This window comes from Delphinus delphis, chromosome 14 (assembly GCF_949987515.2).
Source record: "Delphinus delphis chromosome 14, mDelDel1.2, whole genome shotgun sequence".
Taxonomy (NCBI): domain Eukaryota; kingdom Metazoa; phylum Chordata; class Mammalia; order Artiodactyla; family Delphinidae; genus Delphinus; species Delphinus delphis.
This window is the reverse complement of record NC_082696.1, coordinates 74,383,547-74,407,569: the sequence shown is the minus strand read 5'-3', so window position 1 is coordinate 74,407,569 and position 24,023 is coordinate 74,383,547. Positions and strand designations below refer to the sequence as shown.

Here is a 24,023-nt window from a genome sequence, read left to right as displayed (position 1 = left end):
AAAATGCGTATTAAGCAAAAGTCTTGAAAGGAAAGATAAAGTAAAATGCTAATAATAACTATAAATTTAAAATCCTCTAATATTTGAACAAAAAACTAAGCAGTAGGAAAGGAAGAATGAAGAAAGTATGTTAATGTTTATATTCTACACTGGGGGGGGGCACATTTGGATTTGTTCTCGATGCTGATAGGAAAATTTAGGAAATACGTACATACATACATATTTAATGCTTTAAGTAACAGAAAAGTATTTGGGTTAATAGCTTTTTAAAAAAGAGAGAGAAAGAAAGAAAACCTAATAGAGAAATAATATCAAGAAATTCTAGCATTAGATGACAAACATAAAATAAAACCCAGTAGTGACACCTGTAAGTGTAAAAAGCAAAAACACTTACACTGGCTTTTAAAGAAATCTGACTATATGTTCTTTATAAGCAATCTATCAAAACCAAAATCATATAGAAAGCAGAAAATAAATCAAGGGATAAACAAAGATATCACGAGAAATGCAAACCGAAAAGAAGTAGGAGGTCTTGGTATCAACGCCCAAATAAAACTCAAGGTAAAAAAAATTAACTGGAGAAAAAAAGGAGATTTTAATGTTGCTAAAAATTACACAGTGATGACAAAGGGGAGAGATGCCATTGTCTCCCTCTCTGAAATAGGAGCTCCCCAGCTCTCAGAAGTGTTAAGGCCCAAGCCTTCAGAAGTGCTTTCCCCTTTGCTCTCCTATGTCCCTTCCAAGGGATGCCTCATTTGATCAGTGAAATCAGAAAAGGATCATGTGTACTCAGGGACTCCACTCTTGGCACACTTTCTTAGAGCCACCTACCTAAAAGCACAATGAGTTCCACATGGAAATCTCCCTGGAATATAGAATGATTCCATTGGCGAGTGGCTTTGGAGAAATCCAGCCCCTCCTCACTGAAGGCACTAGAATGAAGAGTGAAACAGTGTGCTTGCTCTGCAGACACGGCTTCAGGATCTGCTCCCTGGCATGGTCTGCCAACCTCACTATACAGAACCACCCCAACTATATAGAAATCCTGGGCTACTGCCTTTTCTGTCCTGGCTACTCCGTTAATGACTAAATGAATTCAGTGAGTAGAGGAAGGTCTATTTTGGCTAGAACTCCAAGCTAAATCCTCCAATTCAGTTTAGTATGCAATGAAGCTAATATTTTATCCCAATCTGATTTCTGAGTATCTTTACCAATTAGTTTATAAACTAAAAAGGAGAGAGCTGTGGGTACTTACAGCCTCCAAACTTCCAAAATGGGGGCCATTAACTTTAATGAAAATATATTAAAGCAATATATAAGAAGAAATTGACAAAACCACATTCTAGAAGGGATACTTAAAACACTCTGTTTCAATCCTTAACTGAACAAAAGGACAAAGATTACGACAGGAGATAGAGAATTTGAACAAATAATAAGAATATGAATACATCAAAATTTGTGCTCTATGAACAGAGAGGATATGCATTCTTTTCATATATTTATGGAAAAATTTACAAAATTTGATCATATACTAGCCCCAGATAGAAACTCAATAAAATTCAAAAAGTGACAGTTCTTCCTGCTATATTCTCTGACTGTAAAACTAAAACTGAAGATTAACAATACAGGCAACAGTAAAATAAAATTTTAAATGAATTAAAAATATTGAGTAATCCTAAACTTCCGGTCAAAGAGACAATTCAAATCACAGTTTCAGAAAGTTGAAATAAATTACATCAGATGCCGCCTGTGTACCTTACATCCTTCTTGGTTTCACCTCTGATTCCATCTGTATCTGAGACAAATATTTCCACACAGGTTTCAGCCTGTTATGCGCAGATAACCATGCCCCTCAAGGGTGGGTCATACTTAGTACTCATGGATTCTCAACCAGGACGTGTGGGGAAGTTAAGGCCTCAACCAATGGGGATGGGAGTCAGTGGAGAAATAGTTCTTCCTTTTGTCCTTTGGGGAGACAATTCTACGACACTTTCAGTACAGTCCTCAGAATGTCCCTATGGGATCAAGGACCACTTTCACATACTGCTCATCAACTCAATAACACATACACACCTTAAACGTCCCTCTTTTCCCTGTTTCACTCTCCCTGGTCTCTCACTCCTACTCCTGGTATCACTTCCCAAATAAACTACTTGTACACAAGCTCTTGTCTCAGGCTTGCTTTTCCCTTTCCCAAGAACACAAGGTAGGGGAAGCATGGTCCTAGAAAGCTCACCCTTGGGATGGTATCTGGAACCCAATTCACCAGGCAGATGGCAATAAGAACCCCACTGTGGTGAAATGAACTTCAGGTAACTGCAGGAGGACTGAGAATATTACCACGAAAGGATTGCTGCCTATGAGCACTGAGTATATTTACCTATAGAATTAAGACTAAAGCAAACGAAGAATAGGGTATCAGAACAGAGTGTAAATGTTTTATGTCCTGATATTACGGAAATTATTAAACTTGGGAAAGGAAGGGAGAAAGAAATAGGAGCTATTGTAAGAACATTAATTTCTTCATCTGTAATAGTTTAGAGTTAAAAGATATCATTTAAAGCTGATGGCCCAAGAATCAGAAATATAATAATATTTAACAATACAAAAAGAGGATACTATCAGCTAAAATTTGTTTTTAGAGAAAAGGGGATGGGGGGAAGAAATATGCTATTTTTTTTTTAACACTGCAGGGTAGGAAATGAATAGATATTGTCCAAAGTAGTAGAAGACTAAGTAAGAGTATTAGGTAGTAGGGAAAAAACTCACAAACCTTTAATATCAGAAAAAGAAAACACACACACACAGAGGCATATGCATGTACAAAGAAAACAAGCCACATAATGAAAGACATTTTAAAAACTGCTAAAATAGAGTACATAAAATAATACAGTGGAACAAAGGTCATCTGAATATCAATAAATGTAAATTTAATTTACATATTGAAAGAAAGATTTTCAGATTAGATCACAGAATAATCCCCAACTCTATGCTTTATACAAGAGGCATATCTTAAACAAAACAATCTAGAAAGGTTCAAAATAAATACTAAGCAAACACTTCCCAAAATAAAAATAGGGTCAGGATCTTAATATCAAAAAAGGTGGAATTCATACCAAAAAGCAGTAAACAAGACACACAAAAAAGGACTTTTTTAAACCTAACGGGCACAATCCACAGTGAGTGTATACTTAAGAATCTTTCATGTACCAAATAATGTTGCTGCAAATGTTATAAAGCAAAAATTGCAGAACCTACAAGGAGAATTAGAAACACAGTCTATTAATATCGTTCACCACATTATTAGACCATTCATATAATCCTATCTATTGTTACAAAAAAAGCATTTGGAAAACAACTGAACAATCATTCTTGATTACAAATACTCAAGTAAAATGGGAAAATATGATTATTTGCTTAACATGATAAATCTATTTCAGCCCAAAAGTCAGCATCATGCTTAAAGGGAAAACAATAGAAGCATTCCTACCAAAAATTATGTGCAAAACGAGTATGACCACTGTCCTGACTATTATATAAAACTGTGCTGGAGGAAGGAGCCAATGCAATCAACAAGGAAAATAAATTAGACACATGTGGAATGAAAACAGATAAAGCTACCGTTATCAACATGATCACAAACCTGGAAAACTCAAAGAGTCGCTTTGACATATACAAATAGTAATCAGATAAAATATATGATATGAAAGTAAAGTTGCTATTTACAGTAGCAGCAAAAAGATTAAAAACCTAGGAATGAACTTAACAAGAAATGTGTGAGACCTTTACAAAAACAATAACAACAAAACTTTAAAACATACTGAAAGATACAAAAAAAATTGAACAAATGGAAACACATACTATATTCTTAGATAAGTCAGCCAAATATTAAAAGCATCAATTTAACACAGTTTTAATAAAAATACCAAAAATTTTAAAAAAATAGACAAAAATGATTCTAAAGTTTTTAAGGCAAAAAGCAATATATATCAAGCAAAACTCTGAAAAACATGAGGTGAGAAATGCGGTGGAGGGTCTAGTACCACTAGATATTAAAATATATTTTATAGTTTCAAAAGTTAAAACAATGTAATATTGGCAAATGAATAGACAGACAACCAAAGGAACATAGAAATACCAGAAATACATTCAAATACATAAAATAATTTAGTATATGATAAAGGTAGAATTTCAAATCAAAGTTCAAAGACAAACTTTTAACAAATAGTGTCAAGACAATTGGATAGCCATCTTGAAAAAAAAATTACGTTGAAACCCTGTCTCACAGTATATACAAGTATTGATATAAATTCTATCGAAAATGAGACTAAAAAATTGTTAGATGAAAATAGAGGATTCTATTATACCTCTGTGATTCAAAACAAAAGACTGATAAATTTTACATAAAAATGAATCATGCATGGTGAAAAGAAAAAAACACATAAGCAAATCAAAAGACAAGGGATAACCTGGGGGAAAAGTTTCCAAGTCATATCACGGGTAAAGAGCTAATCTCCCTAATATGTAAATAAATCCTAGAAATAAAGAGTAATAACCTAATAGAAAAATGGAAAGATTATGAACAGTCAGTTCAGAAATGTAAATGGCTCTTAAACACAATCCCACACTTACGAAGGGAAATGCAAATGAAAACCATATTGAGAGATCTTCAGAAAGGCAAAACAGGCACTTACATTGCTGAGTGTGTAAACTGGTTAAAACCATGGAGGGTAATACTGTAGTATCCATCAAAATAACAAATTATATATCTTCTGGCCCATCAATTCCACTTCTGGGACTTTGTCTAAATGAAGATATACTTAGATATACATAAAACTGATGTACAAAGTCATTCAATGAAGCATTGTTTGTAAGAGCAAAGACTGGAACAATACAAATGCCCATCAATAGAGGACCAGTAAATTAACTCTGGTTATTCCTCACAATGGAGTACCGTGAAGCTATTTTTTAAAAGCAAGGATGCTTTCTATGTAATAATGTAAAAAGATCATCGTACTAGTTTCTCAGGGCTGCTGTAACAAATCACCACAAACCGGGTCACTTTAAAACAACAGAAATTTATCGTCTTACTGTTCTGGACATAAGAAGTCTGAAATCAAGGTATTGGCAGGGCCACATTCCCTCTGAAGACCCTAGGAAGGATCTGCTCCGTGTCGTTCTCCTAGCTTCTACTGGTTGCAGGCAATCCTTGGCGTTCCTTGACTTGTAGGCATCACTTTAGTATCTGCCTCCATCCTCTTATGGTGTTGTCCTCTAGATTAGTGTTTGATTGAACAACTGGGTGCTACAGCTAGCCAAGTTGACACATAAAATTAACCATCACAATCACCAAGAAATATATTAAGCGAAAAATAATTCAAGATACACAGTAGTATGTAAAATATGCTACGTTTTATTTACAAAAGGGTAAGAATAAGAATTCATATTGCTTGTATTTGCATAAGTTCCGGAAGGATTCTCGTGGTTATCTGTGTGCATGTGTAACTGGTTAGATTAGGGACAAGGAAAGGAACAAGAATTTACTATAAACCTTTTCATATTATTTTAATTTTTGAACCATGGAATGCATTACCTAGGCAAATGCATTACCTAGGCAAATGTTTAACTTAAAAAAAGAAGATGCAACAGTGAGATCTGTGAAAAGAAAAGGCAGATCATTATAACAAGATACAAAGTCCAAAAATAGACACGTACACACACCCCGTTTAATTTTTTTTCCTATCCGTATTTTTTATTTCCTCAGTGAACTTGTTTCTTCTGTGGCGCTAGAAAAACAATTAAATGTCCTTAATCCCTCTCGGAAAGTTTAGCAGAGACGATGATGGATCAAAGCCTTTTGAGAATCAGAGAATTAATCTTCACAAAAATGTTTAAAAACTGATAGCCTCTCCTATTTTTTTTAAAAGATACATTTCTTACCTTGAAGGATTTGAAGGGTGAAAGAAAACAGGTCCAGCAACTTCATTATCTGTACAGTTCATGTATTTATGAAACTCAGAATTAAAAGTGAGAACTGATCTTTAGGGAAACTGACACAATCATCTCTGCTATTACCGACGTTTGCATTTGCATCTTTTACATATTTCGTAACCTTGTGCAGACCCATGGCTACGAATTCCAGACATGTGTGATTGAGTCCCAGATTGGTATTTCTGGTGTGTCTCTTCCTTCAGTTTGCCAGACATGTCCATATGGACAACAAACTCAACATACTTAAACTGCAGTCACCCACCCCACCTCCTACCTCACACACCTGCTCTTTTCAGTCCCCATTTCAGTCTGTGTCACTCACCTCCTCAGTAACTTGGGGCCTCCTGTATCTAATGGATTACCAAGTGCTGTCAATTCTCTCTTAAAAAATAACTCTACAATTCATCCATAGTGTAGTCCTATTGACTCTGTCTCTTGTTATTTCTATTTTTCCAGTTTTATTGAGATATAATTGATATACAACACTGTATACGTTTAAGGTGTACAGCATGATGGATTGACTTACATGTGTTGTGACATGATGAGCACAATAGGTTTAGTTAACATCCATCATCTGATAGAGTTCAATAAGAAGAAAAAGCAAAAAAAGGAAATGTTTTTTTCCTTGTGATGAGAACTGTTAGGATTTAATCTTCCGAGAACTGTCATATGTAACGTACAGCAGTGATAGCTACAGTCATCATGTTGTACGTTATATCCCTCATACTTAAGTTTCTTATAACTGGAAGTTTGTGTTTTTGACCACCTTCCTCCAATCGCCCCCGCTTCACCCTGCCTTCTTTGATAACCGCATACATCACCTTTTTCTATGAGTTTGTTTGTTTGTTATTCTATTCTACATATAAATGAGATCGTATAGTATTTATATAGTCATTTATAGAATGACTTATTTCACTTAATTTCACCTAGCACAATGCCCTTGAGATCCATCCATGTTGTTGCAAATGGCAGGATTTCCTTGCTTTTTATGGCTGTTTTATTATATCTGTGTATCTACAGATACAGCTATAGATATATCTATATAAATATATAAATATAGATATGTCTATAGTTATGTCTCACAACTTCTTTATCCATTCATCCATCAATGGACACTTAGGTTGTTTCCATGTCTTGGCTGTTGTAAATAATGCTGCTATTACATGGGGGTACAGATATCTTTTTGAGTCTGTTCTCATTTCCTTGGGATCTAGTCCCAGAAGTGGAATTACCAGGTCATATGGTAGTTCTATTTTCAATTTTTTGAGGACCTTCCATACTGTTTTCTACAGTGGCTGTACCAGTTTGCAATCCCACCAACAGTTCACAAGGGTTCCCTTTTCTCCACACCTTCGCCCGCATTTGTCGTCTCTTGTCTTTTTGATGGTGGCCATTCTAACAGGTGTGAGGTGATCTCTTATTGTAGTACTGTTGATTTGTATTTCCCTAATGACTAGTGAGGTTGAACATCTTCATGTACCTGTTGGCCTTACATATATCTTCTCTGGAAAAATGTCTATTCAAGTCTTTTGCCCATTTTTAAATTGCATTATTTGAATTTTGCTATTGAGTTGTATGAGTTCTTTATATATTTTAGATATCAACCTCTTATCAGATATATGGTTTGCAAATATTTTTTCCCTTTCCATAGGTTGTCTTTTCAGTCTGTTGATCTGTTAAGAAATCTGCTCGTTGTCTTACGGGGTTTCCCTTGTATGTAACTTCTCACTTTTGCTGATTTTAAAATTCTTTGTCTTTGACTTTTGACAATTTAGCTATAATGTGTCTCGGTAGAGCGTATTAGGGTTCAACCTATTTGCATCCTTTGGGCCTCTTGGATGCAGAGGTCTATTTCTCACCACAAGCCTGGGAAGTTTTCAGCCATTATTGCTTTAGATATACTTTCTGTCCCTTTCTCATTCTCTTCTCCTGCTGGAATTAGCTTCCCTACCCAGGCTCATCAGCTAAGTATCTCTAAGGCCACTAATGATCTTTGTGGTCTTGACTCAAGTCAGCCTGCACCCCAGTTTCACTGGCTGAACAGTTGCTACTGACTTTGCTCTGGGGGCCACCGGTTCTGCCCACTCACCTGCCTGTCAGCTCAAGAGTTGCTGGGTTGTGCAGCTTCCAGATGTTCTTGTCAGCCCTTCCCGTAAGATAGGAGTAGGTAAAGACCACACTCTACGGTGGGCGGGGCTGTGACCCAGACTTCTGCCTGGGTGGGACTGGGAGAGCCCACTTCAGGCAACTCCCTAGTTTTTTCTGAACAGGATTTCTGGTAGGGAGGCTGGGGGAGGAGCTAACACTCAGCTCTTCTGCTGGGCGTGGGCAGACCAGGCTCCAGGGCTGGCGGATCTCCTCATTGGAAGACCCGAATCAGGCAGACTTGCGCCCCACCAAGCTCCGTCGTCAGACTGTGCCACCAAATGGGCTGCAGAAGAGCAAAGCTGCTGGTTGGGTCGACTCTTTGGGCTCTGCAGGCAGGAGCTCAGTCTGCCAAGATCCGAGTGCCGCTTGTTGGAAGCCCCTCCTCCGTTTCTCCATCACAGTGAGATTCCCAGTGGTTGAGCCCACAGATGCTCCTGTGAGCCCCATGGGGTGAAACCAGAGTAGGGGTTCCCATGAAGTGACCCCCGTGCTGGCGGTGCTGGGTGTCACCGCTGTGTTCTCTTTTGCCACTGGGGGAGCTGTAGGCGCGGTGCTGTGCTGGCCCAGGGAAAGGGCCATGCGGTCAGCATGTAGCTGTTTCTCTCACCCTTGAATTCAGTCTGTCTTGGTCTGTGTGGTGCAGGAGGTGCTCCAACCTCACTCCCGTGTTCTGAGATTCTCTGAGTGATGTTTTATTCTTGCATAGTTCTTAGTTGTTCTTCTTGTGAAACGGAGTCAAATCAGGTATGACCTATGTCACCATCTTGGTGATGTCATTCTCTCATTATTTCTGATCTGCAATTCCTAAACAGTTTAATCCATTTTCCACATTAGTATAGAAGTTATTGCTCCACAATGAAACTCTTATGTCATCAAAACTCCTCTTTTGACTTCTATTAAGTTCCATTTTGTATAACAGAATCTCCATAAACTCTTGTTAAATGAATGAAGAAGTGGACAACTGGATGATAGGCAGTGAGTAGATTTAGGCACAGTTATTTTCAGACTTATTAGCCATAAAACAATTGTTAGAAGAAATGCCAGCTAGTTAAACCATTTGCTAGAACTTAACCTCTGAAACAACTGTCCATATCACATCAAACTATTACAGATGAAGTTATTTTTCTTTGTAAGTTTCTTGATTTTATTTCATTAAATCAACCAGAGACAATGATGGCAACTTTATGAAATTTTGGAATTGAAAAGACCAGTAAATAATAATCATAATAATCACAATAGGATTTCTGCAGTACTATAGACACAATGGAGATGTATTTCCTAGTGGTGATTTAAAATTCAGAATTCTTTCAGCTCCAAATCCATATATGTTGTGCAACACAAAGGAACACTCTCCCTCAAAAGAAGTGACTAATTCTCATCCACTAAATTGTTTAAAAACACATTCTTTATAAGTGTACCTGCACACATTTCTGTAAAGCTAAAAGCCTCCAGAGATATAGAGCGCTCATCTTGCTATCAATTTAAACGTAATCCTGACCTGTATTTTTATGAATTAATAAAAATTTTACTTGGGCAATCTGGGTTTTGCAGTTAATCAAGAGAATTGTACCTTTAAGAGAGTATCCTAGCAACCTCTCAGCAGCTAAGGAAAGACCCAGCTGACAATATACACAGATTTAATTACTCTGCTGGTCTCCATCAAACTTCGCAGTTAATCAAAAAGATACTTAAAAACAGAAACAGAAATTAAGCCACAGCTGAAAATGAGAACTATTGGTAAAAGGGCATAAGGGAAGAATTATCTTGACTATAAAGAGAACTTTTTACCCTGGAACATGTTTATCAAGAAGCAGAGGAGCCATGAAATTGGTAAAGTTATGATTGCAGTAGGGGTGTCAGAACCAATGTATTATTACTCTAAGAGATTGCTAGTTCCAGGGTCAAAATTACATTGGAATCATCATAGCTTTATAGATATTCTCAAACTTGAAACCCCACTACATTTCAAGGCACTGTCTAAATGTACACTTTCTAGTGGTGATGCATTTTAAGGGAGCTAAGCCCTGGAGAAACATGTTTCTCTGGAGCACACATTTGGAAACAGAGCTAATTTCATCACCGCTACGTCCTACGTCCTTCAACCACCAGTCCAAACTCCCCATAATCACCACCGTTATTCTACATGGCCTGATATTCGGCCCCATCTTTCTCTCTTTATATCTATATACGTTTATAACAGATTACACAGAAACAGGTCTGTCCGAGATGAGGTAGGGGATTTTTGGGTAACAGATGCATAAATCAAGGAAGCCAGAGAAAGACAGATGGAGACTTTGTACAGCAAACAAAATCCAAACTTGTGAAAACATGGCCTACTTTGTCTAGAAATAAAAACTTCCCCTGGATGTATATAGGCATTCTTGTTTATATACATGTCTTCAGCAATGCTAAGGAGTGGACATGAGAAATCTGAATACTTAGTTCTAATTTTTCTTTTATTTAACATATTCCCTGTATATAGGCTAATTTAGATAATTTTAATATTTCTTAAACCTCAGGCACAGAAAGCTACTTGCCTGGATCATCAGGTACACACACACACATACACACACACAAACACACACACACACACACACATCTCAAACTCTGAGAAAGCTGAACTTTTAGATGTAATGTCAAATTTAAACCACATTGATTAGTCTTCCTTCAGGGAGTGCTGGAGGATGTTTGGAAAGTTTTTCTGGAAGCTTGGGGGTTATAGGCTGTGATGGAGGAATGACATATGAACTAACTAATCTTTTTGGTGCTGGTTGTTCCAAAGACGTTTCTCTTTCCTGACTAGTTCAAATCTTCTGATGTATTAGCCACAGAGAGCTAACAGTTAGACCATATCTGGTTATAGCCGTAAAGAAGTGTCTTATTTCTAGTCTAGGTGGCACGCAGTGTGAGGGGCAAAGGTGAGTCCAGATCCAGCACCTGCACACTGCAACCCCAAGCCCTCAGTGCTAAGATTCGAATTTGCAAAAACTTGCAGGCAGCCACTTCTGTCTGTGTAGGAACGTTTCCCCTCACCACCACCTCCTATTGTTAGCTTAGAGCAATAGTTCTCAAACTTCAGCTGCAGTGCGATCCCCTGGAGGGCCTCTTCAAATACAGACTGACCCACCCCTGGACTTTCTAATTCCAGAGGTCTGGAGTGGAGCCCAGGAACTAGCATTTCTAACAAGTTCCTCAGGGGACACTGCTGCAGCTCTGGGTGGGTTTGGGGACACACTTTGAGAACTACTGCCTCAAGTTTAAAGCAAATGAGTCTATTTAAATGATGCTGAATCTGTTCTTCAAGAGAAAAACCATGGTTATTGTTCAGAGAGATGCCATTATTTCCTGCTTAGAACCAAGGACTGCGTATTTATGATAAAGCTTGACTTCAGAGTTACGCGTGCCGTTGTTTCTGGACCCCGGTGATAATGTTTGAGGTGATAACATGACAGATGTTCCTGGCCCCTGTTCTTTGGTTCTACTGATTCTAGCTTTTACTGAAAATATTTTAAATAAAGAACAGATACGTGCTGATTAAGTCAAGGAGGTCCTCTGTAAGTGCTTAGGAGAGTAAATAGTACAGATATCATTGAAATTAGAAGCAAATATTGAAGTGGAATTTAAGATCTGGAGGTAAGTTCTTATAGAAGGACAAAAGGACTTCAATAAACCTTTGTTCCCAGGTGTACCCAGAAATTTTCAGTATCCACGATTGCCTAGGTAGGGTAACTCTTGGGTTCTTTTTATCAGGATAAAAAAAAAAAAAGATGTGAAATCTATGATGTCCTGTTATATATATAGATTGTATGAAAAGTATGCCTAGCCAGGATCAATACCCACTGGGACAGGAGTTCTGAAATTTGGTATTTAGGTCAGTTACACAGAGAGAGGCAAGGCAGCTGCTTTCGGCCATGCTATTCAGGGCAATCCTCGCTCTGTGGCAGGGAGGCTTCACCCTGAATTTCAATGCCCTGTCTTCAGAACACAATGTGGGCTCCGGATTTCCATCTATTCCTCCTCCATGGAAACGGCTAGTGAAGCAAAACTATGTGTGTAAAACTGCTTCTCCCACAGGCGGCTTGTTCCCAGAAGCAGCAAAGTGCCTTCTGTGGAAAAACTGTAACCTCCGCGTGGCTCTGTAAAGACAAGAGCCATTTCAAAGATGGCAGATGATAGGGTGAAATAGCATGTTTAGTTTTTAAAATTCCATATTAACAAGCATCTGCTATTAAACAAAAGTTTGGGGCGTTGATACGGAAGTAAAGTACTGACGAGGTGATGCTCTCCCTATGCTGACATGCCACTGTTTTACTTATTCTCTTCTCTCAAGAATACATCCTTTTATTAATCCTCACAATAACCCTTGTAAGATATGATCTGCCCTACTCCCCATCCGAGGAACCTTAAGTCAAATTATTTGACCAAGGTTGTAATTAGCAAGTGACAAACCCCAAAGCCTGTGTTCTTTCTACCCTACCCTGGCTACCTATTTCTAATTTTTGTTTTGTGCTGGACTGAGACAGAATGTCTTCATTTATATACAGATATAGATTTCGCAAATGTAGCATTTAGTATGGGAAAATATGTATCTGGATCTCTAAGCCTTTTCTATGAACGTAGAAAAGCGTAGTTTAAATGTCTTGCAGACTCACCTACCGCTGAAATTGCTCACCTTTAACAACAAAGTGAACTTCATAACACAAGCATGGTGAAATCCTATCTTATCACAGAAATGGCCTGTTCCTAGGAATAAGGCGTATGGAGTAAGCAGCTAAAGCTTATTCCATTAAGAGCCTTTCAATGTTTTTTTCTGTTAAGAGCCATTCATTTTTTTAATTAATTGGGAAATACAGTAAATATGGTTTTCTTTTTTATGCCCAAAGTGTCTTCATCAGGGAAAAATGCCTCCCCCACTCCACAGAAATACCAATCATTCCAGGAAGAGGGCTGAGTAGGGAGTCCACGCCTCCCATGCACATGCCACCAGCCCTACAGGCGAGCACGTAATGTAAACTAGCCAAGCAGACCTTTGCCAGAACTACAGGAAAGATTTTCTCTTTTTGAGGTGGGTGCCAGCTGAAGGGATGCTAGGGCTTGGGGCTGCCAATTGCAATACTGTCAGCAAATGCAGAAGTTATCTGGAAATGATACCCAGCAAATGATATGCTAAGAGGTGGACAGAGAAAGCACTACTGTTTTAACCTCCAGAGCAAACCACATTTTCTTGAGCTTTCCAGATTCAAGGCAAAATTAATTTCCTTGCTCTGCTTCAGCTAGTCTTATTTGGGTTTCTGTCACTTACCACTTAAAGAGCACTACTGCAAAACTCTTCCTAAAATACTTTATTTCTTTGGACGTCTTAAATTGAGACTATTGAATGCAGCCTGTTACCTGTGTAATCTATCATATATTACAACACGTTAGTCTCAACTGTCAAATGGGAGCAGTAGTAAGTGCCTTCTTTAGAGAAAGCTTTGGGAGGACCACGCGAAAAAAACACCAACCGCCAATTCTATATATAGAATTCAACAATACCACTTCATCCCCCCTTTTCTCCGTTACCTTTCCAGAACATCAACAATTTGAGCATCAAATGGTTCTAAGTTTTTTCACGTAGGAACTCATTTACTGTATGCAACTACCATGAGGTAGGTACTGTCATTAGCCCCACCTCGTAGAGGGGAGGGGCGGTATGCAGAGGCTTTGAACATATCCAAGGACACACGCAGACATTGACGGGGGAGGGAGCTGGGCTACAAATGGTCACATTCTGCAATCCAAGTCCGGTGTTTTCTGGATTTCATTGTCTTTTTGCTATGAGGCTAACTCTCTACCTCTCCTTACGTCACTAAAACTGTCTTCGGAAAAGCTTTCCAAAACTTAGCTCTTCTACTTACTCTTTTGTAGATTAGGAAGCCAGCTCATCAGTCATACACAGTTAGTGCCGAATAAACGGACATTCTAAGTGCAGACCTAAGAGGCACAATATATTCAGTAGAGATATTGTATGTTAATTTGGAGGTTTAGAAGCTCTTTTTGCTTGTATCTTACTCAAAGTATAATGTCAGTGTATTTTGTATACATTACCTACGCTCTATTTTTTCCAAGTAGTCCCTAAAGGAAACTCATAACAACTGTGATAGCAACAGCTGATGTTTACCGAGTGCTTATAATGCATCATGCACTCTGCCAAACATTAACCTAAGTATTTAAGGTACTCCTCATAGCCACCCTAGGAAGCATTATAAAAGACTAGTGATTGCTAAGTAGCCCAAGGACGCCCAGGGAGTGGATGGAAGGGCAGGGATGCAGCCCGGCTGGCTCGTGTCCACACTGAGGGAGAGGCAGGGCCTTACTCTCCCGGCAAGGTAGTGCCGCGCACCCCGCGGGGAGCACGCAAACAAGCAGTCGGTGAATGAATACATGATGTGCTCTTTGCTCAAAACCCAGAACAGAAAAACGCTTTCAAGTGATACGAAAGGGGACTTGAAGGTGAAAGGGGCATTTACTGTGTAGAAAGGAAAAAGCTTTAAAAGCAGATCCTTTCTTGACAATTTATGGTAACTTCTTTAATCCTAAAAAATCCACACTGTCACCGTAATACAAGTTTCCCATCCCCTTTTCACCAGGCCGACTTGCAGGCTCTACCCAGGTTAACACCCAGCCAGGGACAGCAGAAGTTTCGGCGTGTCTGAAAGTGAGGTGGGGATGAGCATCAGAAAGCCAGTGCGTCAGCCCTGAAGTGTTTATTTTGATTCAATCTAGTCCCCCTTACCGCCGCCTTTTAATATTATAAGCAACATATGCCATTATGACAGCTATTAAGCGTGAAAGAATTCATTAAGACTATAATTATCTGATAAGGCTAAGCATACTGTCTAACCCGACTGAGGGCAGATTCATCTACTTCAACTAAAAATACTGAATAGGAAAATTTAAAAAGTGAATAATGAAATAAAAACCCTGCAGGTCCTATTTCCACTATATATTTCCCAAGTGACCTTAAGGAAGGTACCATTCAAACAAAGAGTCAGTGTGTTTTACATTTTTATTAATAAGAGTTCTGAGTGCAAATAAATTTAACTTGACATTTAGAAAAAGAAAGTTATTCACTAAGGTTTGTTCATAAAGAAAAACTTGTTCTGTATAATCTCCAATTTTAATGCTTAACACTATAATGCTAAGTCTATAACTTAATTTTAGGTTTAATTTAATAATTCTGCCTTATTGCATCTGGTTAGAAAGACTAGAAAATATCAGGTAGAAAAAAGCAAGAGACTAACTAAAATGACCTGAATATAAAACTTTACTAAAGGACTTTTTACAAAAGCCTTTAGAACCAAAAAAACCCCTAAAAATTAGAATACTTTTGGCTGAAAAATTAGCAGCTATGAACAAAATTAATATTACATAATAATATTTTATCAAGAACTGCACTACAATATTGTGGTTTACATATATTAGAATGATTTACAATATACTAAATGCTTATTTATATCAGTCATAGAAAACTCTTTATTAAAACATTTTTAATATACTTTAGCACTTTTGAGAGATTCAGTTCCCAGACAGGAACACAATTTAGAAGATGCTAGGTGGTAACATCTTTTAATTAGAGACCTAACCAGGTCAGTCTTGTCAAAGAATTATGAAATTATATTCAATAATAAGCATTTATAAGAACTCAAGATAAAACAGTAACTCTAGTCCCCTCATCAGTATGTGTGCTTGGCATGAGAAATCATACTATGAGCAAATATGTAGTAAATTCTTGAAAACAACAGTTCACTTTAGAATTAGTGCCAATCAACATTATTTATTCTTCCCCTGATGCACTATTTCCACCACTCTTCATCTGAACTGTGTTTTCTCCTTGCTTGGTGGTGTATTACTGCTTCTTAAAGACCAATCATGCCCAGCATAACCCAAGGTCATCAGCTCCTTTGCAGCTGAAGTGAGCTACAAACAGCAAAAGGCCAAACACTTTTCAACAGAAAATCAACCACCCTATTCCGCGAGGCAGGAGCCCCATCTCTTAAACAATTTTTACCAAGGTTGCTTTAAAATTAGCCCTGTAAGTCCAATAGTATCACACTATCGTTGTCTCTTTGGTTTGACAGTAAGTTCAAATCTTAAAAGTACGTATTAAAATTTCCTAGTTATGTTACTCTGGAAACATAATTGAGTTGAAAATCTTGCTATTTTGGGATGAAATTTCTTCTATTCCGTGTATTTGGTATGAACTCTCACATCTAGTCACTGAGATATAAAAAGCGTAGGAGATCAAGAAGACGAATTACTGATTACACTGCACCCAAGCCTCTGGGAGCCATGACAGGGAACTGTCCACCCAAACAAACATCTTCTGAATTCAACCTAGTGTATTAGCACAGTTGTAGGTAAGTGATTTAACGAGACTCTGTAATTGGGAAATGAGTAGCATTTAACTGTGGTTGCTTCCAGAGGAATGGGAAGTCCCCATGTTGTCACTGTTCCACTTAAGAGTACCCTCAGCCTTGCCACACTTCCCAACAGAGTCTCTCACTCTTCATTTCCATTCGACAATCAGCAGGAAGACTGTATTTAGCTCAGAGAGGATAGGGCCAAAAATAAAATAAATAAATAAATAGGGATAAAATAGAAAATGAATACGTACGCCAATGGAGTAAAACTCCCCACTGAGCTGATTCAGAGGTAAAACCTATTTGTAAAAAGAAAGTAAGATGCATCTCTATTTTCGGTTTCAGTCAAAAGAGCATGCTTCATTCTTGGCAAACTAGCTATGCGGTGTGATATGATCTACTTTCTATTTCCGCTGTAGTTATACTTTAAAAACTATTGCTTAATAAGGACTTCTTAATATTTATTAAAAACTCTTTATAATAAATACTGTATTAAAACATTTTAATATTTACAATTGGAAAAAATATATACTCTAGTCAGTCATCTCAGTGCTACTTCTTCAATTTCATCTTCTACAGAATCACCTTTTACTGCTGGTTTAGTGTTTGCATGTTTTAATTGGTGTCTATTTGGATTAAAACTTCTTCCTTCGCTGAAGAAAAAGTCATTGTCATCATCATATTCCCTACCCCTGCTGCTTTTATCCCCAGGGAGAAAATTTAGAGGGTCAAAGTCTCCATTGGTGGCAGCCAGAGAATGTGGGTCACTGCTTTTAGAGGAAATGCTGCTGCCACCACTGGCACCAAATAGCTGTTCCATCAGATTAGCTTTTTTCTCTTTTCTTGTAATTAAATCGCCACTGTCTTTACTAAATTTCTCTATATTGTTTCTTTGGAAATCCAAAAGGCTACTCTTGTGGCTAACTGGACTTGACTTGCCTAATGTTTTCGCAAATGAAGGCACATAGCTACCAAATGCAAGCCCATCTGGAGAGGCTGGTTTTCTGATACTGCCCGGATTCTGACCATCGCCTTTTGTACTGAAAAGACTGATGTCTTGCAAATGATGCCCATTAAATAATCTCTCCGAGGATTCAAAGAATGTGTGTGTTTTGGGGTTTCTCTCTGGGGAGCGCAGTTTTGATTCCAAATCACGAAGCAATGGCAGAGAAGGATATTTTAGATTCCGAGAACCTTGGAGTTCTCTGCTGATTTCATTCAGTTTAGCAAGTAGCATTTCTCTCTTTAGCCTTTCTTCTTCCTCTTCTTCCAGTTTATCAGTATTTTGGATTTGGTACGTTTCCATTCGGTATCTTCCAGTTTCCAACACTGGCTTTTCTTCTCTCTCCAACAAAGATGTCTTTTCCTTTTGCTTTTTAGCAAGTTCTTCTCTTTCCCGCTCTGTATAAAATCAAATTTTAAAAATGGGATTTTACAGTAGTCAGTATTTTCAAATAAGAAAACTCAACTCTCATCTTTTACAAAACAATAGCTTTATCTAATTTGTGTATGATCAGTACATCGAGGGTGGACACCATAAATTTCATTTTTATACTTGATATTTAGGGTTTCAAAAAATAATATATACTTAACATATATTTAAGATTCACAATTATAGAAAAAATTTTGTTCTTCAAGTTAGGGGTGAGAAAGAAGGTTCTCTGCCTATTTTTTATACCTAATAGTGTGCTGTACACTGAATGGAGGATGGTGGGAATGGGTGGAGCAAAAACTTTTAAATTTAAAAATAAATTGAACCTTTGGATGTCATACCCTGAGAGGGACACAACATCACTTATGTAGTGTTCTGACAGAAGATGTAATAACCTGAATTTAATTAACAGAAAACTTCAGATAAAACCCAAACAAGAAACATTTTATTAAAAAAAGGGGTCGGTGTTCATGAAAAATGTTAATCTCACAAAATATTTTTAAAAGGCTGAGAAGCTGTTTTAGATGAAAGGAGACTGAAAAGATATGAGAACTAAATGCAATTCATGATCACATCCTAAAGGGAAGAAAATGCAGAGACAGCGAGGAAGATGGCAGACAAGTAAGACACGGAAATCACCTTCCTCCCCACAAATACATCAGAAATACATCTACACGTGGAACAACTCCTACAGAACACCTACTGAACGCTGGCAGAAGACCTCAGACCTCCCAAAAGACTCGACTGGTGATTGGTGTCTGAAGCAGGAGGGAGGGCAGTCGCAAAGGACCGAGCCCTGGACCCGTGGAATCTGATGCCATCTCCAGCCGTGTGGATGAAAGGCTCTTGGTGCTGCAGCCAGGAATCACTGCTGTGCCTCTGAGGTGGGAGAGCCAACTTCAGGACACTGGTCCACAAGAGACCTCCCAGCTCCACATAATATCAAACAGCGAAAATCTCCCAGAGATCTCCATCTCAACACCAACACACAGCTTCACTCAACGACCAGCAAGCTACAGTGCTGGACACCCTATGCTAAACAACTAGCAGAAGAGGAACACAACCCCACCCATTAGCAGAGAGGCTGCCTAAAATCATAATAAGTCCCCAGACACCCCAAAACACACCACCAGACGTGGACCTGCCCACAGAGAGACAAGATCCAGCCTCATCCACCAGAACACAGGCACTAGTCCCCTCCACCAGGAAGCCTACACAACACACTAAACCAACCTTAGCCACTGGGGACAGACACCAAAAACAACGGGAACTACGAACCTGCAGCCTGCAGAAAGGAGACCCCAAACACAGTAAGATAAGTAAAATGAGAAGACAGAAAATCACACTGCAGATGAAGGAGCAACATAAAAACCCACCAGACCTAACAAATGAAGAGGAAATAGGCAGTTTACCTGAAAAAGAATTCAGAATAATTATAGTAAAGATGATCCAAAATCTAGAATAGAGAAAATGCAACAAACATTTAACAAGGACCTAGAAGAACTAAAGATGAAACAAACAACGATGAGCAACACAATAAATTAAATGAAAAATACTCAAGATGGGATCAATAGCAGAATAACTGAGGCAGAAGAACGGATAAGTGACCTGGAAGATAAAATAGTGGAAATAACTACTGCAGAGCAGAATAAAGAAAAAAGAATGAAAAGAACTGAGGACAGTCTCAGAGACCTCTGGGACAACATCAAACGCACCAACATTCGAATTATAGGGGATCCAGAAGAAGAAGAGAAAAAGAAAGGGACTGAGAAAATATTTGAAGAGATTACAGTTGAAAACTTCCCTAATATGGGAAAGGAAATAGTTAATCAAGTCCATGAAGCACAGAGAGTCCCATACAAGATAAATCCAAGGAGAAATATGCCAAGACACATATTAATCAAACTGTCAAAAATTAAATACAAAGAAAGCATCTTAAAAGCAGCAAGGGAAAAACAACAAATAACACACAAGGGAATCCCCATAAGGTTAACAGCTGATCTTTCAGCAGAAACTCTGCAAACCAGAAGGGACTGGCAGGACATATTTAAAGTGATGAAGGAGAAAAACCTGCAACCAAGATTACTCTACCCAGCAAGGATCTCATTCAGATTTGATGGAGAAATTAAAACCTTTACAGACAAGCAAAAGCTGAGAGAGTTCAGCACCACCAAACCAGCTTTAAAACAACTGCTAAAGGAACTTCTCTAGACAAGAAACACAAGAGAAGGAAAAGACCTACAATAATGAACCCAAAACAATTAGGAAAATGGGAATAGGAACATACATATTAATAATTACCTTAAATGTAAATGGCCTAAATGCTCCCACCAAAAGACACAGATTGGCTGAATGGATACAAAAACAAGACCCATATATATGCTGTCTACAAGAGACCCACTTCAGACCTAGAGACACATACAGACTGAAAGTGAGGAGATGGAAAAAGATATGCCATGCAAATGGAAACCAAAAGAAAGCTGGAGTAGCAGTTCTAATATCAGACAAAATAGACTTTAAAATAAAGACTATTAGAAGAGACAAAGAAGGACACTACATAACGATCAAGGGATCGATCCAAGAAGAAGATATAACAATTCTAAATATTTATGCACCCAACATAGGAGCACCTCAATACATAAGGCAAATACTAACAGCCATAAAAGGGGAAATCGACAGTAACACATTCATAGTAGGGGACTTTAACACCCCACTTTCACCAAAGAACAGATCATCCAAAATGAAAATAAATAAGGAAACACAAGCTTTAAATGATACATTAAACAAGATGGGCTTAATTGATATTTATAGGACATTCCATCCAAAAACAACAGAATACACATTTTTCTCAAGTGCCCATGGAACATTCTCCAGGATAGATCATATCTTGGGTCACAAATCAAGCCTTGGTAAATTTAAGAAAATTGAAATTGTATCAAGTATCTTTGCTGACTACAACGCTATGAGACTAGATATCAATTACAGGAAAAGATCTGTAAAAAATACAAACACACGGAGGCTAAACAATATACTACTTAATAACCAAGTGATCACTGAAGAAATCAAAGAGGAAATAAAAAAATACCTAGAAACAAATGACAATGGAGACACGACGACCCAAAACCTATGGGATGCAGGAAAAGCAGTTCTAAAAGGGAAGTTTATAGCAATACAAGCCCAACTTAAGCAACAGGAAACATCTCGAATAAACAACCTAACCTTGCACCTAAAGCAATTAGAGAAAGAAGAACAAAAAACCCCCAAAGTTAGCAGAAGGAAAGAAATCATAAAAATCAGATTAGAAATAAATGAAAAAGAAATGAAGGAAACAATAGCAAAGATCAATAAAACTAAAAGCTGGTTCTTTGAGAAGATAAAATAGATAAACCATTAGCCAGACTCATCAAGAAAAAAAGGGAGAAGACTCAAATCAGTAGAATTAGAAATGAAAAAGGAGAAGTAACAACTGACACTGCAGAAATACAAAAGATCATGAGAGATTACTACAAGTAACTCTATGCGAATAAAATGGACAACCTGGAAGAAATGGACAAATTCTTAGAAATGCACAACCTGCCAAGACTGAATCAGGAAGAAATAGAAAATATGAACAGACCAATCACAAGCAATGAAATTGAAACTGTGATTAAAAATCTTCCAACAAACAAAAGCCCAGGACCAGATGGCTTCACAGGCGAATTCTATCAAACATTTAGAGAAGAGCTAACACCTATCCTTCTCAAACTCTTCCAAAATATAGCAGAGGGAGGAACACTCCCAAAGTCATTCTACAAGGCCACCATCACCTTGATACCAAAACCAGACAAGGATGTCACAAAGAGAGAAAACTACAGGCCAATATCACTGATGAACATAGATGCAAAAATCCTCAACAAAATACTAGCAAACAGAATCCAACAGCACATTAAAAGGATCATACACCATGATCAAGTGGGGTTTATTCCAGAAATGCAAGGATTCTTCAATATACGCAAATCAATCAATGTGATACACTACATTAACAAATTGAAGGAGAAAAACCATATGATCATCTCAATAGATGCAGAGAAAGCTTTCGACAAAATTCAACACCCATTTATGATAAAAACCCTGCAGAAAGTAGCCATAGAGGGAACTTTCCTCAACATAATAAAGGCCATATATGACAAACCCATAGCCAACATCATCCTCAATGGTGAAAAACTGAAAGCATTTCCACTAAGATCAGGAACAAGACAAGGTTGCCCACTCTCACCACTCTTATTCAACATAGTTTTGGAAGTTTTAGCCACAGCAATCAGAGAAGAAAAGGAAATAAAAGGAATCCAAATCGGAAAAGAAGAAGTAAAGCTGTCACTGCTCGCAGATGACATGATCCTATACATAGAGAATCCTAAAGATGCTACAAGAAAACTACTAGAGCTAATCAACGATTTTGGTAAAGTAGCAGGATACAAAATTAATGCACAGAAATCTCTGGCATTCCTATACACTAATGATGAAAAATCTGAAAGTGAAATCAAGAAAACACTCCCATTTACCACTGCAACAAAAAGAATAAAATATCTAGGGATAAACCTACCTAAGGAGACAAAAGACCTGTATGCAGAAAATTATAAGACACACTGATGAAAGGAATTAAAGATGATACAAATAGATGGAGAGATATACCATGTTCTTGGATTGGAAGAATCAACATTGTGAAAATGACTCTACTACCCAAAGCAATCTACAGATTCAATGCAATCCCTATCAAACTACCACTGGCATTTTTCACAGAACTAGAACAAAAAATTTCACAATTTGTATGGAAACACAAAAGACCCCGAATAGCCAAAGCAATCTTGAGAACGAAAAACAGAGCTGGAGGAATCAGGCTCCCTGACTTCAGACTATACTACAGAGCTACAGTAATCAAGACAGTATGGTACTGGCACAGAAACAGAAATATAGATCAATGGAACAGGATAGAAAGTCCAGAGATAAACCCACGCACATATGGTCACCTTATCTTTGATAAAGGAGGCAGGAATGTACAGTGGAGAAAGGACAGCCTCTTCAATAAGTGGTGCTGGGAAAACTGGACAGGTACATGTAAAAGTATGAGATTAGATCACTCCCTAACACCATACACAAACATAAGCTCAAAATGGATTAAAGACCTAAATGTAAGGCCAGAAACTATCAAACTCTTAGAGGAAAACATAGGCAGAACACTCTATGACATAAATCACAGCAAGGTCCTTTTGACCCACCTCCTAGAGAAATGGAAATAAAAACAAAAATAAACAAATGGGACCTAATGAAACTTCAAAGCTTTTGCACAGCAAAGGAAACCATAAACAAGACCAAAAGACAACCCTCAGAATGGGAGAAAATATTTGCAAATGAAGTAACTGACAAAGGATTAATTTCCAAAATTTACAAGCAGCTCAATAACAAAAAAACAAACAACCCAATCCAAAAATGGGCAGAAGACCTAAATAGACATTTCTCCAAAGAAGATATACAGACTGCCAACAAACACATGAAAGAATGCTCAACATCATTAATCAGTAGAGAAATGCAAATCAAAACTACAATGAGATATCATCTCACACCAGTCAGAATGGCCATCATCAAAAAATCTAGAAACAATAAGTGCTGGAGAGGGTGTGGAGAAAAGGGAACACTCTTGCACTGCTGGTGGGAATGTGAATTGGTTCAGCCACTATGGAGAACAGTATGGAGGTTCCTTAAGAAACTACAAATAGAACTACCATATGACCCAGCAATCCCACTACTGGGCATATACCCTAAGAAAACCATAATTCAAAAAGAGTCATGTACCAAAATGTTCATTGCAGCTCTATTTACAATAGCCCGGAGATGGAGACAACCTAAGTGCCCATCATCGGATGAGTGGATAAAGAAGATGTGGCACATACATACAATGGAATATTACTCAGCCATAAAAAGAAATGAAATTGAGCTATTTGTAGTGAGGTGGATAGACCTAGAGTCTGTCATACAGAGTGAAGTAAGTCAGAAAGAGAGAGACAAATACCGTA

At 37.9% G+C, this 24,023-nt stretch overlaps 1 protein-coding gene across 2 annotated transcripts in view; it reads right to left on the bottom strand.

The window, feature by feature from the left end:
• Positions 1-15,182: 15,182 nt before the first annotated feature.
• Positions 15,183-24,023, bottom strand: part of LCA5 (lebercilin LCA5) — a 76,757-nt gene continuing 67,916 nt past the window's right edge. For both annotated transcript variants that reach the window (XM_060030314.1, XM_060030315.1), the window contains one exon: positions 15,183-17,942. In XM_060030314.1, the coding sequence (XP_059886297.1) occupies positions 17,083-17,942 (860 nt within the window). In that variant the 3' untranslated portion in view covers positions 15,183-17,082. The remainder of the gene's footprint in view (positions 17,943-24,023) is intronic.